General features: G+C 36.1%; 1 protein-coding gene across 1 annotated transcript in view; it reads right to left on the bottom strand.

Annotated features, from left to right (window-relative positions):
* Window positions 1-10,150: 10,150 nt before the first annotated feature.
* The window catches only part of LOC129921762 (chemokine XC receptor 1-like), a 36,493-nt gene continuing 23,774 nt past the window's right edge, over window positions 10,151-22,869 (bottom strand). The window contains exon 6 of the mRNA XM_056004500.1: window positions 10,151-11,621. Coding sequence (XP_055860475.1) covers window positions 10,585-11,541 — 957 coding nt within the window. The 5' untranslated portion in view covers window positions 11,542-11,621 and the 3' untranslated portion in view covers window positions 10,151-10,584. The remainder of the gene's footprint in view (window positions 11,622-22,869) is intronic.

The raw sequence follows: 22,869 nt of genomic DNA, 5'->3' as shown, positions 1-22,869 counted from the left end.
CGTGCTGTAAGGCATTACTCCAGGAGCCTTAGTGCATGGAGGCTTATTAATGGTGCCAAACTGTAATTTGGGAGAAATGTGGGAAAGGAACGACGTAAGCATTAAGATGATTGACCATAATTACTGTATGGTATAGATACGTAAAAGTGGACAAGATTAGAGGATGATAGCTACATAGCCGTAGGGAGAGATCAAACATTCGCATGTATGTAAATAAAAATAAATATGCAGTAACCTAATGAAACACTATAAGAAGACATGTCTTGATCTTAGGCTTTATTAAACAAGAGATGTCTCCATGTCACCCCTAGAAGCCCTTGAGTGTTGAGAGACACCTGGCGAAGTCTCAGTGTTACCAGGAGCCAATTGATGTTGGGAGACCTCAGAAGATGCCTCAACGTCTCTCGGAGCGAAATCATGTACTACAGACTCAGATGATGAGTCGCCTCTCGGAGCCAAATGGTGTACTGAGACAGTTTCTTCCCGTCCATTTGGAAGACGTATGTGGGCATAGTTCTGATTTGCTTCATTAAGCTCCACTTTATCTACCAGCGGATCATATTTGCTTTGCCTCGCATGCCTTCTCATCAGGACATGCCCTGGAACAGATAGCCAGGTTGGTAGAGAGACACCACAGGCGGACCTTCTTTTGTAAAAAAATAGTCTTTTGTTATGAATCATGTTTTGTAGCAATGCATAGTAGAGATCTGACTGAATTGAGAGCGTCGTTTAGGGTTAGCTCTAATTGTGTATTATGTAGCCCTCTGAATTGACTTCCAGAGAGTCAAGTTCAGTTTTTCTACTTGCCCGTTCCATTAGGCATTATATGCGGTGATTTTGCTTGTTACTATGCCTTTACCTTTATGAAAAGATCGTAGCTCTTCAGACATTAAGGCTGATCCCCGGTCAGAATGTAAATACGAGGGCGTCACGAAAATGCTGAATAGGCTTGCGAATACTGTTTGAGTAGACATGTCAGGACAGGCATATGCAAAAGGAAACCTTGAGTACTCATTAATAATTGTCAATAAATATTTATTTTTAGTGGTAGAAAGGAGAGGTCCCTTAAAGTCAACACTAAGTCTTCTCGAATGGTGATCTGGCTTTTACTAAGCTTCCGACATATGGTTAATAAAAACGAGGTTTTATCTATGCACAGATGGGGCAATTGTTGGTTACAGTTCTTTTTTCTTCAACTGCATACGAGAGATTCGTTGGTCGGATGGAATGGAGCATTCGCAGAAAGTGTTGTGAAGTTTTTTCAAAGACCTAGGGGTGGTTGTACTTGCACAAAATCCACGAGAAAGAGAATAGGCGGCCATGTTGTCAGCCCCCGGCCGGTAACACACATCAAAACTGTACATTGATATGTCTATTCTCCACCTCTAAATTTTGTCGTTTTTAACCTTACCGTGATGACGAGGGTTAAGCATGCAGGATACGGATCAGAGTGGAGTTCGAAATGCGATCCTAATAGAAAATGTCTCCATTTCTTGATTGATTCAACGATAGCCATTGCTTCTTTCTCTACGGAGGATTGGCGTCTCTCGCTAAGAGATAGTGTTCTGGAGAAGAAAGCAACTGGTCTTTTGTTCTGGGACAAGGTAGCGGATATAGCGATATCCGATGTATCTGTTTCAACCTACAGAGGTCTACATTAGTGACAACAGCCATTTTTAGTTCTTCTTTCAACCCTTGAAATCTATCTTTGACTCTCTCAGAGCGTGGGAAAGTTCTGTTGTGTACTAAAGGATGGATCTTATCTGAGAAATGTATTTCCAGTTGGCATAGTAGAAGAATAGACCTACAGCTCGCCTTCGTGCGTTTAGGTTTTCGGGTGGAGAAAGCTACAGCAAGGGCAGCAGTTTGTCGGGGTCTGGCTTCATCTCATTAAGGGAGACTTCATAGCCTAGTAATTTTATTCTTGAAGAAGAGTATGCACACTTTTCCTCTCTAAGAGTCAGTTGAAGATCAAGGGTGCTAAATATTTTATACTTAGTTATTTGAGAGACCATATAATCAATTCGGGGTAAGGAATATGCATCCCGAAGTGTGAACCGATTAACAGTTTGGCTGTAGTCCACTACCATTCTTCGTTTGTGTCGTTCGTTAGTTGTTATAAAGACTTGAGCCCGCCATGGAGATGACGAGGGCTCAATGATGCCATCTTTCAAGAGTCTGTCAACCTCTGAATTAATGAATAGAGTGTCCTTTTCAGAATAACGTCTGAATTTTATAGCGATAGGTCGACACTTTTTAATCGTATTTTGGAAAAGAGGAGCGGGTTCGACATTAGCAGCTTATATTTCATTTATAACCATTGTTGGTTTAGGCCCCTGAAAAGTGATCTGTACACTCTCATGCTCTTCAAGGAAGTCAAGGCCTAAAATAACATCCTCACAGAGGTTGTCAAGTATGTGTAGCTTGAAGTCTTTATAAGTGGAGCCTTTATTCTTAATGTCAGCATTAACATGGCCGCGAGTATAACCAGTTAGGTTCGTGTTGGCCATAGATATAAGTTTTGATGAGTGAAAAGTTCTTTCTGACAAAACAGTCAACAATAACACAGTACACACACACAAGCTGACCTGGACACCAAGACATTTTGAACAAGAAACATAAATGCATAAAATAAGGTTAGGTCCGTTTTAATTTCTTCCGCTGTATTTCAAGTGATCTAGAATAGAAGATCACAATGTATTTTTTGGAAGTGAAACACATTTGTTTTTAAACGCTAGTCTCAACATCTCGAATGTCTACTATAGCATATGTGACATTTTGTATATTTACGGAAATATTTTTCTAAGTAAGCCTATTAGTTTAAAATGCTTAATTTTGTTTATACCTATCATAATTGGGATGGGGCTCAAGTTAAGTCGCTAATACCACCCCCCATACCAGGCTATTTGACCACACCTTTTATTTGTGTGTGTGTGTGTGGGGTGTCTTACCTCGTTTTATTTGCCAAGCGTCTAGCGGGTTTGATAGCAGACGTGAGAACTTTTGCTCCGAGACAACAGAGATATTGTACGTTGGTTACGATAAGACACCACACCGACGGCGCAGCAAAGCACAATAGCAAATAAATAGGAAATGGAGAAAATGTTTCAAATGACTATACAAATAGGATTTTATACAGCTTAAAAAACTAACATCTATCTATCTATCTATCTATCTATCTATCTATCTATCTATCTATCTATCTATCTATCTATCTATCTATCTATCTATCTATCTATCTATCTATCTATCTATCTATCTATCTATCTATCTATCTATCTATCTATCTATCTATCTATCTATCTATCTATCTATCTATCTATCTATCTATCTATCTATCTATCTATCTAACTATCTATCTATCTATCTATCTATCTATCTTTTTTTTAACAGCTATGCAGATGAATATGTATGCGTACTTTAATGTGATAAGTGTAAATTTTCCTTTTTTTATAGCGGCCCCCGAAAGGGAAAAAGACGCTATTAGTTTTGTGCTAAATGTCTGTCCGTCTGTCCGTCCGTCCCGTTTAGATCTCGTAAACTAGAAAAGATATTGAAAATCCGACATCACATTATTTTAGACCATTCAAAGTTCTCATGCAATGGCCTCCTTTTTTTTTTCTGAAAGCGAAAAATCTCATTTTTAAAATCAGTTATGCAAGCAGTTTTTTAAAGAGAAAAAGATAATTGGTATGCATTATAAGACGTAATTTAAAACGAATAGTGTCTTGTAAACTTCATTTTCCTGAACTTTTTTTAATAGCGGAATTTTTTTTTTTTTTTTTTTTTTTTGAGGATTCGAATAAGAGATTGAGCCTTTTCAAAACAATTAGATCAATTCTAAGACGTCAGTTATGCCAGGGGAGGCTCGGTGGCTGAGTGGTAAAGCGCTTGGCTTCCGAACTGGGGGTCACGGGTTCGAATCCTGGTGAAGACTGAGATTTTCAAGTTTGGAATCTTTGGGCGCCTCTGAGTCCACTCAGCTCTAATGGGTACCTGACATTAGTTGGGGAAAAGTAAAGGCGGTTGGTTGTTGTGCTGGCTACATGACACCCTCGTTAACCGTAGGCCACAAAAACAGATGAACTTTACATCATCTGCCCTATAGACCACAAGGTCTGAAAGGAGAACTAGTTAGGTCAGGTTCACATCTAACTTATTCACTTTCACCTATCCTTTGATCTGCGGGACCGTTGGGGCACTACACAAGATCTGTTAACCTTATTTCTCTATTCTTATCTCTCATTTGTCTTTGATATAATTTCATTTGGATGTTCTTTCTGAAAATCTTGAAGCCTGCCTGGGTGGACCACTTCGGGGGCCGATTTTGAGTTTGTGTTTCCACACAAACTGTCTTTTGTAACCTTGTTTTTACTCTATACATACAATACATCAATAAGAAAACATAAGCATGAGCACGCAGGCCATATAAGACAGATGGACATGTTGCGTAACTCCCTTGCCAATGCTAGACTGTCAACATCCCTCCCATACCCTCTCCCTCTGCCTTTTTATGCAATCTTCACTGACACGGTCCAATTACACAAATCAGGATAACCCACCACAGATTTGGATGATTGGTTTGTCATAAGTCACGTGTTCACATTTTAGTTATTACATTTTTTATCAAGCTCATGGGCGTAGCCAGTAGGGGTTGGGATTCACCCCCCCACCCGAAATGAAATCCCCCCCCACCTGCGGGGGGATCTAATTTATTGACTGATTTTTTAAATTTAATTTTGTTTATTTTGGGTGAGATTTTAATACTAAACCATCACTTGCCCCAGCTCAGCCAAGGGGGCTTTGAGTTTGAAACCCCTACCAGGGGGTTTTGTGGTTAAATCTTCCTCTTCTATAAAACATAAACAAAAACAATAATGCAAACGACTATCCCCAAATTCCAAGAGCAAAGCAAAGGAAGATTTTGATAAAAAAACCCTCCGAAATACTTTTTACGATAAAACCCCCTCTTCAATATAAGACTAGATTCTATGAACGTAGCCAAGAGGGGTTTTATGTTTAAAAATCTCATCGAACGGGGTTTGCAGCTAAAAAACACCTCTTCAAAATAAAAAATCAAATTACACACTCAAATTTCTATGAGAGTGGCCAAAGGGGTTTTCAGTTAAAGAAAAAGTCTCAGATCAGATGAATTTTAATAATGGCTTATACTGTTATAAGAACATTTGAGTTACAAATAGCGTATAAAAGTCTGCTATGCGCATGATCAGGGTAAGATCATCTTCGTGTTAAGTAAAACGACTTGCCCCAGACCTTTTTATTTATTGTTTAACGTCTTGGAGATTCTGACCATTCTAGCAAAAATACGAGACTAATCACGTTTTGCAGGTAATATTGAAATAAGTTCTTAAAACATTTGGAGTCGATGTTGTTGCCTCTCGAAAAATGGTCTACATTGTGAAGGTCCTTATGAGGAGAAAAAACGACGTTTAAAATTTCAAAATGTTAAGCTTTGATAATAATATCACGTTTTAAAGACTCAAACATGGATTGATAACTACGATGACATTTTTTTTTCTTGTCCCTTGAAAAATAAATTGACATGCTCCGCACACACCGATTTTGTAAGGACGTTGCTATAACCTTGTTGGGACCTCGCGACCATTAGGGAGGCGTTCCACAGTTTGAGAAACGCTGGTTAAGTTTATAGACGACCACTACCCCCTCCAAAGCTGAGGTGTGTGAAGCTGCACAGGTTGCTCTGCCCCAAATCCGGCACTACATCAACCTGCAAAATGTTTTTTTTTTTTTTGTTGGTTTGTATTTTTAAAAACATTTCTCTTTGGGGTTTCTTTTTTTTTTTTGCATGTATCCATACCTTCGTAATGATCTGTGAGGATTTAAGCAAATAAAATGTGTGCTTACAAGTAAAAAGTTCCCTTTGCGATCTACAGGGTAGATGATGTAAAGGCCATCTGTGTCTGTGGCCCTCGGGTTAAGGAAGATGTCACACTACCAGCACAACGACCAACCGCCTTTACTTCCCCAAACTAATATCAGGTACCCATTAGAGTTGGGTGTACTCAGTCTTCACCAGGATTCGAACCTGGGACCTCGGTTCGGAAGCCAAGCACTTTATCACTCAGCCATTGCGCCTCCTTTGTTTGTTATTTAAATGAATTGCTCTTGATAGATTTAATACAGATTTCGTATAGTTCTCTCTTCTAAAACAATTTCCGCACACTCAAACAATATCGTGATGCCTCGAAATACAAATGTTATGTATAAACTCAAAACTGAAATCCTTTTATGTGCCTATGATAATGATTGTACTGTATGTAACGGGAGTTTACGGCAAGTCCCTCTATGCACACGCAGGGTAGATAAGGGTGCGGGTTGTTAGATTTTGTTTTTACTAATTTTGATATTTGTGCGGGGTATACGCGGGATGCGGGGTATACACATGTGCGAGGTATATGCGTGAAAATGTTTATCTAAATTAATAAGCAGTGTTTTATATTCTACAGACCGAGTGCAACAAAAGTACACTTAGACCTATATCAAAGGAAGAGTCAATTCCTTAAGACATTGGTTGAGAGATAAGCCCTTTACAAAACCATCAATAAGTTAATCATTCAATAACATTTTTTATGCCTGGTTCACATGGGACCACATTTGATATAATTAGTTTGTCGAATACATATGGATGTTAGCAATGTAATTATAATAGTAATAATAAATCTCCATATCCTGTGGTATTATGTTGTTAGTAGGCGTAACAATACATTATACTAACGACACCGCTACGCTACTTTTTTATATTTGGGGAGATAAGGTTGTGGGTTCACGATCATTTTATCCCTGGTTACTTCATACCCGGTCATTTCATTACCTAGTCATTTCATTCTCTGGTCATTTCATTCCCTAGTCATTTCTTTCCCTAGTCATTTCATCCCTATTCCTTTCATTGGGCGGTCATTTTATTTCCTGGTCATTTCATCCCTATTCCTTTCATTGCCCGGTCATTTTATTTCCTGGTCATTTCATCCCTATTCCTTTCATTGCCCGGTCATTTTGTTTCCTGGTCATTTCATCCCTATTCCTTTCATTGCCCGATCATTTTATTTCCTGGTCATTTTATCCCTATTCCTTTCATTGCCCGGTCATTTTATTTCCTGGTCATTTCATCCCTATTCCTTTCATTGCCCGGTCATTTTATTTCCTGGTCATTTCATCCCTATTCCTTTCATTGCCCGGTCATTTTATTTCCTGGTCATTTCATCCCTATTCCTTTCATTGCCCGGTCATTTTTTTTTCTGGTCATTTCATCCGCTTTACATCGTTTGTAATTTCTTGCAAAGTGTTTATATTTCTTCCAACGTTGTAACGGAGATTTTCTTTTGGTCTCAAATGTGTATCCCGCGACCTTTGTGAGTGGCCTCCAGGTGTCTCGTTCTGAGGCCGCATGCAACCTGGTGCTTTCGTCTATGTCAGCCGAGGACAGAAGCAGATGGCAAAAAAAATCTAAATCGACCACTTGCGGACAACGGCTATGCTTGCCCTGGGTGTGGCAGAATATGTAGGTCACAGCTGGGGCTGCGCAGCTATGAGAAATACTATATTCCTCACTAATCTTTGGACTCGAAGACAAGCCTTATTATTATAACAGGGATTAAAGTTTATAAATGAGCTATAGAGAAGGGTTAACGTTAGCGCTTATTAGAATAAAAATGGCGCGCCCGAATTCAAGAAAGAACGATTGACATATAAAGACAAAGTGAACAAGATTACAAAGAGAGTTTGTGTTATCACACAATTTCAGTGGTGAAGTCACCAGTGGACCAATGGACCAGGGATATTTTATATTTAAGCCATAGTCTTGTTTTGATCGTTTAAATTAATAGATAAATTTTTAAAAAATCATTTGGCGTTTTTTTTTCACATAAAAGCAAACAGGACAGCACTTCTTCGTCTTTGATAAGACTTCGAACTCTTCTGGAAGAAGTAGAATAGAGATCAAACTGATCACCTAAAGGGTAGACTAGAGATCCAACTGATCACCTAAAAGCAGAATGGAAACCGCCCCCAGACAGTGTCGGTGGCACCTGGTGCTGTAGCTCAGAGTGTCATCCCTTCCCATCAAATTTCTTCAAATATGTTCCAATAAACACTATTGCTAGTTAGTTCTTTTTGTTGAACAAATACAGTGAGCTGATTAACTACTATTATTGATTTTTACTTAAATGTAAAATGAGTGTCAATTCTATTATAAAATCCCCACTGTTTATGACATTTATTTTAATGTTATTGCTAATTTTACTAATTTTGCTAATATTTGATTAAAATTAGAAGCAGACTTAAAATGACATGAACAGGTTTCCTCCCCTTCATCAGCCATAGCCTGCCGAAGACGTGCTCTTGGAATGTCCTTATTCTTTTCATAGCGTTTCAGACGCCGCCACTCGAGCTCTACTTTCAGTTCCTTCAATTCCAGCTCGTCTAGCCGTTTCATTGATGTTATTTTAAATAAGCTCCTACCAAAGGCCTACGTTGAGTCGCCCAATCCCACCACGACACCAAATATAATAACTTAAGGGAGGCAACTCAAGGAGGCAAGGATGTTAATTAACAGGACATCACAAGTACATTATAACTACATCTATCTCTAGCACAGTCTTTTCACTTCGGCTCTGGCTTGGACTGAAATCGTTCTCTTCTTAATGTAAACATCCTTCCTAGTCTGGTTTCTAGAAGTGCGCACCATCTGCACTAGTCTGGATGGCGGTGCGCATGGCAGGGTTATAACACTATATATATACTTTCATTTCTCGACAAGAATGAAGAGAGGAGGTGAATCACTTAAACACTACAATAAGTTCAAAAATATCCAAAAGCATTCTAAAAAACATACTTATATTTGATAAAATAACCTTAAACAGCACGATTACACATTGCTAATAAAAATATTTAATTGGGGGTGAAATGACCGTGGTTGAAGTGACTGGCTATGACATGACCAAAGATGAAATGACCGGGGATGAAATGACCGGTTCTTGATAGTTGGAGACAGGGTTATGGTTGTTGATAGTTTGCAATTCATAGCTTCTGATATTAATGCTGAAAATATTGAAACCTGCCTTTTTACTTGACTGAGTGGACCACTTCATGAACTGATTCTGAGTTTCTTTTTTTTCATGCAAACTATCTTTGTAATTTTTTTTTGTATGATTGTTTTTTTTATATTTGACATTGTAAAAATTATCATAAGATTTTTTTTTCGTTGTTCTTTTTTTTTTCTTGACGACTTAGCTCTTTGAGAGTAGAACAAGATGTGTCGTATCATCCTTAAACTTTGTTAAGAATAAAAAAAAGATTCCTATCATTAATGTATTTAGTGTACCATAACGATGATGTCCCAGCCCCTTATTGAGTTACTTTGATAATATACGTGAGCTAGATGTAGCATTATTTTACCTAACTCACTTAGGTCTCTATTTCAAAAACTCATTAGTTTATAGTAGTATATAAGTATATAACTTAGAATTTGTAGGGTATAAAAAGTTGATGAGAAATCAATAAAGAACAATCTTGCTTTAGTATCAAAAACTCACTAGCCTATAGTAATAGGCTATGTAAGTACCTATCATCAATAATTTCTTTTTTTTTTTCCAAAAAAAAAAATGCAGTGGAATTTGTATGATACAAAAAGCTGATGAGAAATTAATAAACAACGATCTTATTTTAGGGTTAGATAGATCTAGGTTTTTAGATACAATTTAAAATATATACAGTGGCATTGTATACGTTTTTGTCCCTCTAGTAAGTAGCTTTTAATGAATCTAAAGTAGCACAAAGACAAGAAGTAGAAGCACTTTCAAACATTTTTTATGTTTTTTATGAGTTGAGGGGTCCCGAACAAGACATAGGTATAACCAATGTTGAAAAGCTTTATAATTATATGTTTTTTTGTTTTTTTTTTGGTTTCTAAAAATTGTAAAATGTTTGTTACTTTCAAGAAGACGTGTTTTGCTGCTTTTAAGGAATAGTTACTGAATGGAATATTAAGAGAGAAAGAGAGAGATAGAGACTCAGAAATAGACAAACATGCATACATGTATATATTGCTAATGAATGAATCTGAGTATATAAATATCAAAAAACTCTTTTTAAAAACCAAATGTACTTGACTTTATTGAACATAATACATAGCTTTATTGAACAAATATATAGCTTTATAGCTTAAAAATTCAATGTGGAATGTAGTAAACAGATGGATTGAAAGAGGTTCAATGATTTAAGAGCATATATTTCAATTCATAACGAAAACAAAAACAACAGAATAAAAAAAATGCTTTCAGTACTTGAAAATCAAACATAGATCTTTATTTCACTCAACTTTCTCTTCTGTTTCACTCATTTCTAACAATCTTAATATATATATGCATTTAATATAAGGGAAAACACTGCAATGGTGACATTCATTTAACATTAAAGACATGTATACACAATATTTTCGGTTGGGGGTGGGATGGGGTGTTCATGCTATCTTCAGTTAATGCAAAAAGAATATTTGTCCAGATATGTCTGTTGGTATCACATATTAAGTTTGATTAACGTTGAATTTTAAAAATGTGTTTGACGGTCTTGGTTTCTAATAGTTCTGTTTTGTATGTCATCTGAAACTTGATTAAAACAAAGAGACTTAAGTTCATAATATTTTACTTTAATGGTTTTTGTGAAATATGGGCATTTCCAAATATACACAAGAAAGTTTGACAAATGAACAAATGCATCGGAAAACTTTCTAATAAGAAGTACAGCCAAAACGGTTTCCTGATTTAAATTAACATAAAGATATGTAAATGCAGTAGAAAAACAGTAAGGTGTTAGAAGCCCTACGTTAACAAAACATACTACTAAAATAAATTTTATTGACTTATGCTTCATTTTGTTTCTTTTAATTGCTGATAAATGTCGACGAATGTTAGCTGTGTTAGTGTAGTGTAATTGAAGAGAAGAAAAAATTTGACAATATATGATAAACAACACGATTAGAATAATGACATGCAGAGAAGGAAACAAATATGCCTGGCAGTTTTTATATGTAATATGACTGATTAAACATGGAATGCTCATCATGAGAGCAGTAATATAACTAATCAATAATAAAATTACAAAAATTCTTTTTCTATAAAGTTTTTTATATACTAACGGCATGACTATGTGGAGCCAGCGTTCAAGACTTATTAACAAAATACTATAGTAATTAATATATCGTAATGTTAAAGTCGTTAGCTCAACTAGTAAATAATTTTCAATATAAAAAAGCTTAGTGAAATTCAAAAGAGAAAACAGTAAATCATTTAAAGCTAATGATAATACAAAGAGATTGTAGAAATGTTTAAGCTCTTTAGTGACCAAGAAAATGAACAAAAAAAATAAATTTAAAAAAATTATAATAACATAAATGATGAATAGACTGATAAGGGATATCCATTTTACATAAGCACAAGCGCTACAATACGTTCCGTTAACAGCATCGCTAAAGTTTTGCTCAGACTGAATTATATTAGAATTCATTATTAGAAATTTTAGGCACAATGTTTTCGAATTTTTGAGGCTGTTGTTGCTATCAGCTATTTCTTTATTCAAAAATTGACCTGGAGAAAGAAAATAAAAAAACACACTATATTTTTAAAGTACAGATAATGCAGAAAAAAATATGCTTACTATCAGAACTAAAAAACTATTCTATATATACAGCTTTATTATAAACGTTCAATCGAAATGCAAATTACATCTATTTTTCACAATGTACAATTTTATTAAAACATTATAAAATCAACCCATTCCATGCTCTAATAGCACTAGGGAAAAAAGAACATGTGTACAAACGTGTCATAACATATGGAATGAGGAATGTGCCTTTATCTTTTTGTCTTTCTGAGTATTTTATTGGATTTTGTTTTTGTATTTGAAGACTATAATTGCTACTTTACTTTTGAGTTTTCTCTCCTGGAGACTTTCTAAATTTAGTGATTTTACTAAAGATGTTACTCTAAGCACATTTGTATACATTTGTCCTAGTATATGGAACGAGGAATGGGCCTTTATCTTTGTGTCTTTCTGATTATTTTTTTTAAATGTTGCTTTTGTATTTGAAGATTTGGTTAAGTGTTTTATACTTTACTTTTAAGTCTTCTATCCTGAAGGCTTTCTAAATTAATTGATTTTACTAAAGGTGTTACTGTAGTTAAATGTAAATATTCGTTTGTTAAGAATCTCACTAATCTATTTTTTGTCTGTTCCAGTTTCTTAATGTTTTCTTAAAAGGTCCAAAACAAACGATGCATATTCTGTTATTGCCCTAACCAATGTAAAATGACATTTTAGTTTTATGTTCTTTTTTTATTTATAGTAATTTCTTCTAATAAACCCTAACACTTTGTATAATTTTTAAAAATAGTTTCATCAATATAAGGATTTCATGACAGTTTTTCATTTTTTATGACACCTAGGTATTTTGCGTTCTTTTAGTCTGTGTTACTGGTTTGCCATGAATAAGATAAGTGGAATTCATTAGTTTTAGTTTTTTTTGTTACTATTAAAAACTGACATTTTTTCTGGGTGGAAAGACATGCTCCAATTTGATTCCCAGTTCTGTAATTCATCTACTTCTCTTTGTGAAATTTCTGTATTTTGTGTTGTTTTTATTGTTCTATAAATTATGCCATCGCCTTCCAATTAACCGACTTTTAATTCTGAACTAATATTTGGTAAATGATTTATGTAAATTAAGAATAGTAGTGGTCCTAAGACTGTTCCTTGAGGTATTGTTATTGGTGTTGATTTAGATCCATTTATTGTTACAGATTGTTCTCGCACTATCAGAAAATCTTTTATTCACTGATGCAATGGACCATCAATGCTAAAATATGATAATTTTTAAAGCAAACTATGGTGGTAAACGTTAGAAAAATAATAAGATAGCATCTATTTGTTCACTATTATCTAAACCTTTTGAAAAATCATCAATTGGTCCTATTAGTTGTATTTCACGTGATCTATATTTCCTGAATCCATGTTGGGATGGAGTAAGGACATTATGTTTGTCTATGTATTCTATTTACATATTATGTGTTCTAGGATTTTACTTGTGACACTAGTTACTGATCTGTAGTTTCCTGGGTCAGATTTTTCTCCTTTTTAAACAGAAGGGTGACAGTATTTTTTCCCAGTCCCTTGGTACTCTGCTCTGGTTTAGAGACGCCTGAAAAAGTATTTTGAACACTGGTGCTAGCTTATTGCTTAGTTCTTTGAGTAATCTTGCTTAGACACCATCAAGTCCAGATGTTTTAATCGCTTTAATGTTTGCTAATAGTTTTGGGATTCCTTTTTCTTGTACTTCTATATCTCCTATGTTGTCTACTTGGTTCATATTAAGAAATATGAGAATGCTAATGCAATTTAGTATGTTAGCTTTACTTTCAATATCATTATGTTTTATGTTACCCTCTCCTTTTAATGGTGCTACTCCTGTTGTTTCCATTTTCTTAGACTTAATGTATGACCATAGGTTTTTGTTCATTTCCCTAGATATTACATTGTTTATGTATTCACTCTGCTGCTGTCTGCTTACTTTGTGGTTTAGGTGTTTAATTTTAATATACTTTCAATAAGCCCTTTCTGTATTAGTTTCTTTAAATTTTCTATATATGTTTTCCTCTGTTTATAAAGCTTCTTTAATCTATCATTAAACCAGCATTTATTTTGTAGTCAGGTGTATTTAGTTAGTATATGATTTTCTATAATATTTTTAAGTTAGTTTTTAATGGAATTCCAGAGGTCATCAACAGGTTTATTAATGTCTTTTTCTGATAAGAATTTTTGTAGAAAGTTTAATGCAGCTTGGTGTAGTTGTGTTAGGTTTCATTTGTTCCAGAGTAAGATTTTGTTTTTGGGCTTTATATTGGCTACTGCTTTTACTTGTATTTTAATGATATCATGGTCAGATAGACAATGGATAATATCTTAATCTACTACTAATTCAGGTCTGTTGGTTAAGAAAAGATTTAAAGTGTTGTTTAATCTAGTTGATTTTTTAATGATTTGATCTAAACTTAAGTTGTGTAAAGTTTCTATGAAAAGCTTATTAATGCCCTTAAGGTGTTCATGTTTATCTAAGGTTACTATTTTTTTAGAATATCTCAATTTAGCTTGTTACATCATTTGTCGAGCTGTTTACATTATTGGGCTATTGCCTCTTTTTGGGGCTTTCTTAGCCTTTTTTTGGCTCTCTATCTCTTTCTTGGGCTTTTTTTTTCTTTTAAAGCATTTTATTACCAACTTAATACATTTACAAAACATACAATGAAGCTATTAAAAAAGATAATTAATTTACATGGGAAAAAAATTTACATGTTCAAAAGTAAACAATTCTATATTAACGATAACTTTTTTTTATTTACTAGAGTATAGAATTATAATTGGCTGAGTTTATGTCCCGTTTCACTAGTTTGCTTCTATTCGCCACAAAACATAGTTGAACATTGTAGTGTGATCTTACGACATTTGTCCTAATTGAGGATCTAAAATAGATAAAAGTGTTTAACACCAGCACATGCCTATGTTTTGTCCTGATAGAGGTTAGACATTTGCAACAATTTGTACCCGTAGCAACTTGAAACAAAGAATCTCCAATCAATGTTATCAAATCAACATAGGGATCTGCTAGATTCGCATTTGAAAAAGAAAAGGAACTAGAAACCCTCCGGTTTTCAAAATTTTTCCTAGTGTAATTTAACTCCATCACTTTTACTTGTCTACCTTATGATTTAAACACATAATTTTAGTTTAAATATTTTTTAAAAATATTTCTTTCAGGCTTTAAATGTAGACTCTGAACTTGCTTGATTGCCGTGTTCTAGAGTGCAGTGGCGTCATTAGGGTGGATGTCACCCGGTACAATAAGATCAGAGTGTCACACCCCCACTATCGTTCCTCTTATTCTTCCCAATAAAAACTATAATTGTTTAGTTCTTTTTTGCGCTAGTATACAGTTTGTTGAATACAGTTACACAACGTTAAAATGAGTGTCGATTCTATTTTTTTTTGTTTTTGACATTTTATCATAGGTATTACATAGGTTAAAATGTAATCCACATTAGACATGATATCTTCTCTACGACTACTGCAGGAGAAAAAATTACAGATCAAACCAAGCAGCTAGAACGATGGACAGAACACTACCTCGATGTCTATGCCACACAGAATACAGTAGACGATGTCGCACTGGCTTCTCTACCAGATCTTCCAGTATTGGAATGCCTAGATGAGCTTCTGAGCCTTAATTTTCTAAAAAAGGCAATTAACTGCATGAAAAATAGAAAATCTCCAGAGAGTGATTACTTCCCAGTGGAAGTAGTTAAAGTCAACAAATCACTCCTGCTCCCTGAACTCTATATTCTCCTCTGCCGCTGTTAGGAAACATGTCATGTCCCACAGGACATGTGTGACGCAACTTTAGTAGTCACACTATACAAGAACAAAGGGGATCGGAGTGACTGCAACAATTATAGGGGTATCTCTCTCCTCAGTATAGTTGGCAAAATCTTTGCTAGAGTGGCACTATCCAGGCAGCGAGTGATAGCTTCTAGAGTCTACCCAGAGTCTCAGTGTGGATTCAGGAGTGGTAGATCCACTATAGACATGATTTCTTCTCTACGACTACTGCAGGAGAAATTCAGAGAGAGATACAGACGCCTTTACATCGTTTTTGTTGATCTGACTAAAGCCTTTGTTATGGTCAGCGGAAGTGGCCTTTTCCAACTCCTGAGGAAAATAGGTTGCCCTCCCAAACTACTGAAGTTCATTGCGTGCTTTCATGAGGAAACTAAATGTACTGTTAGATTCAATGGAGCCCAAACACTACGTTTTGAGGTTTGCAGTGGTGTCAAGCAGGGCTGTGTGCTCGCACCTACTCTGTTTGGCATATTCTTCTGCTGTCTACTGCATTATGCGTACAACGACATAAACGAAGGCGTGTTTCTTCATACAAGATCCTCTGGAAAACTATTTAATGTATCAAGGCTTCGGGCAACCAAGGTTAAGAAGCTACTCATCAGAAAACTTCTGTATGCTGATGATGCAGCTATTGTGGCTGATTCTGAATTTCAACTACAGTTCCTGGTTGACAGACTATCTGCTGCTTGCCAGAAGTTTGGCTCAAACATCAGTCAAAGCAAGACTAAGATACTTGTCCAAAACACAAACACTGCACCTCAAGTAAGCATTAATGGCCAACTACTAGAAATTGTTGATCACTTTTGTTACCTTGGCTCCATCATATCCAACAACACTCTACTGGATAAAGACATTAACAACAGGATAGCCAAAGCAATGGCCACCATGTCACGGTTGCAGAAAAGAGTCTGGGACAACATATTACTGACTAACAGTACTAAAGCCTTAGTCTACTGGACCTGTGTGTTGAGCACCTTGCTGTACGGAAGTGAAACATGGTCAACCTACTCATGGCAGGAAAAAAAGCTGAATGTCTTCCACCTCCGATGCCTAAGGCGGATCTTTAAAATAAGATGGCAGGATAAGATAACCAATGAGGAAGTGCTGCGAAGAGCAGGGTGCCAGGACATCTGCTCTGTTATCAGCAGTAGACGCCTTGGCTGGCTAGGCCACGTTTGCAGAATGCCAGAAGGTCAACTTCCACAGGACATTCTGTAGGGCGATCTAATAGAAGGCAGGAGAGCCGCTGGTCGCCCACTTTAACGTTATACGGATGTATGCAAACGCGACATGAAGTTCTTCAAAATCGACACTAGAAACTGGGAAGAGCTGGCACTGGATAGATCCACATGGAGAGAGAGCATAAATCAAGGGTCACGGATTGCAGATGTCATACACAAAAGAAGCAGTAGAAGGGTGAAAATGCAACGGCGCCTGGTGATTATATAAGCCCAACCTGCGATCGCAGCTGTGTATCAAGGATTGGCCTCTTTAGTCACACAAGAATATGCAAAAGGAAAAGATCGTCTCTAGAGACGTAAAATGACACAGATTACATAGATTAAAATGTAATATTTTAAAATTTACAAAGAAATTAAACATCAACTGCGCATGTTTTTCCTAAGTAAACATTAAATAGCTCTTAGCGGAAACCTTTTAACATTATAGTGGTAGTTTTTTTAGGATGACTAATGAAAAAATGCAACGTTATGAAAAGTATATTGACCCGTAAAAAAAACTTGAAAAGAAAAATTTTATTTATATTTTTTTAAAAGACTGCAGTAACTTTAGAAAATACAAACATAAATTTTCCTTTTAAGAAATTTCAATGTGTAAACGTATAACTTTAAACTCAATATATCTTGCGACTTTATTTTCAATTGACAGAATTGTTTGATTTGAAATTCGTTTTTCAAAATTTATTTATAGTTGCTAATTAATTTTAGTTTTGAAAAGCTTTTTTCACATGACGCCACGTAGACATACCACGTAGACATGCAGTTGACAATAACCAGTTAAAGGCTTAAATCTAAGGTTGGTAGAGATTCGTTGATGTCCTTGAAAAATGAACTTTGTTACCTGCCTTGCAATCTTATTAGTTTCTATTTCTGTACTGGCTCATATTTAGATAACATTTCCACAATCCCAAGGAAAAAAAAACTAAACCCCATTATTCAATGATACGTCTTCTTCAATTCGCCACCAAGTACTAAAGTTTGCTTTGTTTGAAACTGCGATATCAATAAATCTATAAGTGTAAGATGTTCCTTTGTTTTCTCATCTATTCGTTAATCATAGCAATTACTTTTCTGTCAATGTTTTTATACCAAAGTCCGGCTGCCAAAATGTTCTAAATTTGAAAGCCTGATAAATGTTCTTAACTCGCAAGTTTCTCATTGTGGACTTGCCCACTGTTAATCAAACAAAAATATCTTTCTATAGATTTTCCCCCATTAAGAATAAATTTATTCAACCATTCTTATGATTTACGATCCTTCTTCTGTCACAGTTTACATTTTTTTTCTTTTTTTGGATAAGTGCATTTTTTCCACTTGGGTGTCACCCCCTATCGTGTGTCACCCGGTGCGAACCGCACCCATCCCCCATAGTGACGCCATTGCTTGAGTTTATACAGACTACACTAATGTTGACTTGTGACATGCTCTCCGATCATAGGGGAAATAATTCAGCAAAAGTATTGACTTCCCTTTAAAAGACACAGTTTTCCATAGATAACTTAAGTTCCATTTGATTTGTATCACACATCCCCCCAAGTCTCTTTAACACGGGTACATACACACTCTCACACACTCGCATAAGAGCTTAGACAAAATGACATAATAACAATAGAAATATCAGAGTAACCTTTAAGATTAATTACAACAATAAAAAATTTTCTGAGTCCTGGCAATTTTTTTCAAGTACATTAAGTTATACAATAATTACAATTTCTATTTAACCAGGGTAGCTATCAATTTTATATTCAATTATTTTTGCAAATATTAAATCTAAATTATAAGGCATTAAACACATTTTATAAACAACTTTAATTCTAGTGTGCCACACAGACTTCTGTATTCAGACCCTATTATTAGGTTAAAATTATGAAGGATCTTACTTGTGATTTTAGGTAATTTATTTAAAATAATAGCTAGGATAAGATTAACATTGGTGTTACAGTTTCTCTAGTAAGTCTTTCATAGTTCTTCTAACATTCTCAAATATTTTACATTTTAAAAACAAATGGCTTAATTGTTACCATTGTCAGTGTGACATATAACACATGTGTGTACCTTTCTCTTCTTTCATCCGACGAGGATCATCCCGTAGATTAGTCTGTACGTTATTTCTCTAGCTTTGGGTGTAGTGTTTTTGCTGTGTAGATTTATGATGAAATTGTCTCTGAAATCTTTTACACCTAACTCTCTATTCCATTTTATCCTATTGAATAATCTTTCTTGTAACTGTTTCTTAAGTGTTGCGTATGTGTCTTTTAACTTTCTGTGTAAAAGATGTTTATCACCAGGGAGTATTCTTGATATGAATCTGTAAAATGAATATATGTTTGTACCTAAGTAGTGTGGGATGTCATTTTGTATTGGAATTATTCTACCTTACCTTAAGCCATAATAGTATTATGTAAATGGGAAATTGTTTGGGTTTTTGGCTACTTGTCCTATATATTTTAATCTAAGTGCTTGTTTTTTTTGTTCTTATGTCTTGTACGTTTTTACATCCATCCTCTCTGTTTTGTATAAGTTTTGTGTGTTTAATGCTTCTAGTAGTATTTTTGTTTCGTGTAAAGGTTGGTGGTGGTTCACTAATATTGTTCTACAAAATATGGTAGTTGCTGCGAAATGAAATCTTTTGATTGTGTTTTTAGTTGTTTTTTTTTCAAAATATTCTCCCACTGCTGTGTGTGGTAATATGTTGGGTTGCTGGTCTACGTAATGCCGCATATTTTAATTTACTTTTCTATCTTAAGGTTAAAGGGGATAATTGGGCGGCTTCCCCACCTGCCCAATTCCCATAATACAAGACTTATTTATGTTGATTTTGATCCGCTTGCCCTCCCAAATTGAGTAAACTTACCTATGGTTGCGGCTATGTCTTTTTCTGAGGAGGGAAAAGGGTGGTGTATTCAGCGTATGCTTTAACTTTAACTACGTGTGTGGGGTCTGGAATTCTAATTCCTTTTATTCCGCTATCTAGCCTAATGGTTTCTAAAAGGGTTCTAGGCAAAGGGGGTATAAAAAGAGGGAAAGGGGACACCTTTGCCAGACAGATCTTCTAATAGGGATACTGGCACTAAGGGTTTGATTTATTATGATTTTGTTGGTGGCATCAGTGTAAATCAGCTTTATGTATTTCTTCATTCTTCCGTCTGTCTTCGTGTTGTCCATTATTTTTTTTTTACCTTTAGCTATCTATCCCTTAGTCTGTTGGACCGATGGGGCACCATGCAAAATTTGTTGACCGTATTTCTTCATTCCTCTCTGTCTTTTGCCTTAATTAGAACCTCTTTCAATGGCAGGCCCATCCATTCTTTTATGTTGTCCTCCCATCGCATTCTCTGTCTGCCTCTATTTCTTTTCCCTGGTACTGTTCCCTGCGAACCCCTAAGATCTTGTAATATGGCCATAGACTTTTAGCTTGCATTTTTTTACGATAGCAGGTCATCATGGGTCTAATCACTGCAGTAACCCTATCTCTAATCTCTTGGTTTTTATGCGGTCTTTGAATGCGATACTTAGGATCCTTCTGTAGCATCTCAATTCCATTGCTATGATCCTCCTCTCTAGCTCTGCAGTCAGCGGCTAAGACTCACATGTATATAAAAATGTGACCATGACCAGGGAGCGCATCAGTCTGATTTTGGTGCCTACTGCCGATGGCTAGGCCTTCGTCTTTCCATATAATGTCTCTTAAATATGATTAAGTTCGTAGATGTTTTGTCGGGGCTGCTACAGTTTTGGTCTTGTCCTATTAAATGTGGTACGAGGGGTTTCAGTCTTAGAAAAAATCATTTTTTGTTAGGAGTTTGTAGTCGGTGTTTAGAAGTGAGATCGGTCTAAAGTCACATGGTGTTGTGTTGTTTTCTTGTTTATCTGGTAGGAGTGTGATGTATGTTAAGTTGAAATCTTCTGGTAAATGTTCTGTAACCAACATATTGCTGTACAGTTTTGACAGTAGGGGTCCTATTTGGGGGAAAAAAAGTTTTGTAAAATGGGCTAAGGGATTCGTTGTTTTGGGTTGCTTCTAAAGCAGCCCTCAGTTCATCAAGTGTAAAGAGAGCGTCTGTCTCAGTCTGTACTATCGTAAATATTTCTTTGCAGTTTTATAAAAATACTTTTGTGCGTTGTCGTCCGTCTGTTCTTTGTCATACAAATTATATTAAAGTGTTTCGTAAATATGTCTGTTATTTTGTCCACATAGTGTATAATTTCTCCTTTACTATCTATTATGTTGTCTATAGTTTTGTTAATTTGGATGTTTTGTTCTGCCGATAAAAATGTTTGTAGGCCCTTCGGTCATTTTATTGTTTTTGCACCTCAATACAACTCCTTTGTTTTGATAGTTGAATAGTTCTTCTAGTTGTGTTAGTATATGTGCTTTGGTTGCTTCATCTTCTTCGTTTGTTGTAAATTTTTAAAGTCTATAGTCTTTCTTTTTTTCTTTTTGAATTAACTAGTGTTGTCAGTATTTGGCTTTGCTGCTTAATGGAGCTTTTAATTCACGTCCATATTTGTGTGACTTTGAAATAGGATGTGCTTAAGTCCTGTATTATAATTTTGAAAAGGTTTAATATTGTTTTTTTAATAGAGCGGGTCATTTAAGAGGTCGTTGTTAAGTTTTCAGATCGATGCTTTATGTTTTTTCCTTTTTAGTTTTGGGTTCAGTTCCACTAAGACTCCTTTGTGATCTGTATATTGTAAAGTTTCTTTGGCAGATCTTGGCACATACACGATCCTTGTTTTTATTGGTATGCCTTGTCCCTGAACATGATGTCGCGACCCATAACCTCTACTTCTCCGTAGGCATCTACCAAAGCCTTGATGACTCCACCCAAAAAGTCAAGAGTTTTAATTGTTACATGAAGGGCAGGACCCTCTATGTTTGTGTTTTGTTTGTCTAATTGTGAACCAATGTAATTTAATCCCCCACCCCAATTATTACATTTTCTCCTGCGTACTTCTTCTTCGTTCTCATTGTTATGTTGGAGCGTTCAGATTACTAGACCAATATATGAGATGAACTGCGCAGTGGTTTCCAAATCAGGGGCTCCCCATATAGTCTTCTTTCCATTGGGGTGTTTTGGGGCCAGTGTCTCGTAAAGGCCTCTGGGTAAAAAGAGCAGTTTTTAAGGACATGGTCGACATTCTCTGGTGATACTCCACACGGGCAGATTTCACTGGTTCCAATTTTGAGTTTCCGGTACATATGTTGTCGCATTCTATTGTGTTCGGTCCTGAGTCAAAAGATTAGACGTTGGTCTTCTCGGGATGGCTTATAATAAGCATCATTTTTCTTGTGCTTTGGATGAGACCTTGTCCAGTTCTCAATTATTTTATTCACTATTAGTTTCTTAATTTCTTCTGGAAAGAGTGCAGAGTTTAATTGTGAGTTCTTGGCGAGTGTGTCAGCCTTCTCATTTCCTTCTAGTTGTATATGAGCTGGTATCCATTGAATAACAGTTTTTTTTGCCGTTGTTGTTGAGCTTTGTAAGTGCTGTCTTGAGACTTTTTATATGAGAGGAATCAAAGTTTTCCAATTTGGAGGGTTGTTTTCGCATCGGTTAGAAAAACAATCTGACTGTGTGGGGTACTTTGATGCTTTGCTAGCATGGTAGCAGCATCAGAACTCTTTGTCTCAAATATCTGTACAATGTCTAATATATGTTTTGTTGCTTTCTCTGTGTTGACTGTGGGTGGTATTCGCACAAGCATGACGTATAATTGTGTAAACTCTCTCGGCAGGTAGTATAGCCTTCGATGAAGTCCAGTAGGGAATCGGCGCAGGAGGCGCCATTATCCCGTTGATGGTTAGAAAGGCTTTTATCCAACCACCAGGCCTGGACATGGGGTTCTTCACCCCTGTCCTGTCTGAGGGCACCCAACGGTAGGCGGCCATATTGGTTGACTGACTGGTAAAACCGGGCCGTGCCGTGTACACAGCGCGCCGTAACTGGTCCTGGCCCACTCGCTATAAGTGGCCGGGAACAGCTCTAACTGCGGGGAGCTTGTCTCATATTCCTATACTGTAACCGCCACTGTTCCGTGCAGGGGCCGCCACTCCAGCCAACGGGTCACTGATGACGGCCCCCTTTGTGGAACGGCGTGGCGGACTTTTTGGACTGGGTTGCAGGTTACTTGTTCCATCCCCACC

The sequence above is a fragment of the Biomphalaria glabrata genome, chromosome 11, assembly GCF_947242115.1.
Source record: "Biomphalaria glabrata chromosome 11, xgBioGlab47.1, whole genome shotgun sequence".
Classification (NCBI taxonomy): Eukaryota; Metazoa; Mollusca; class Gastropoda; family Planorbidae; genus Biomphalaria; species Biomphalaria glabrata.
The sequence above is the reverse complement of the archived record's forward strand: the minus strand, read 5'-3'. Positions and strand labels throughout refer to the sequence as shown.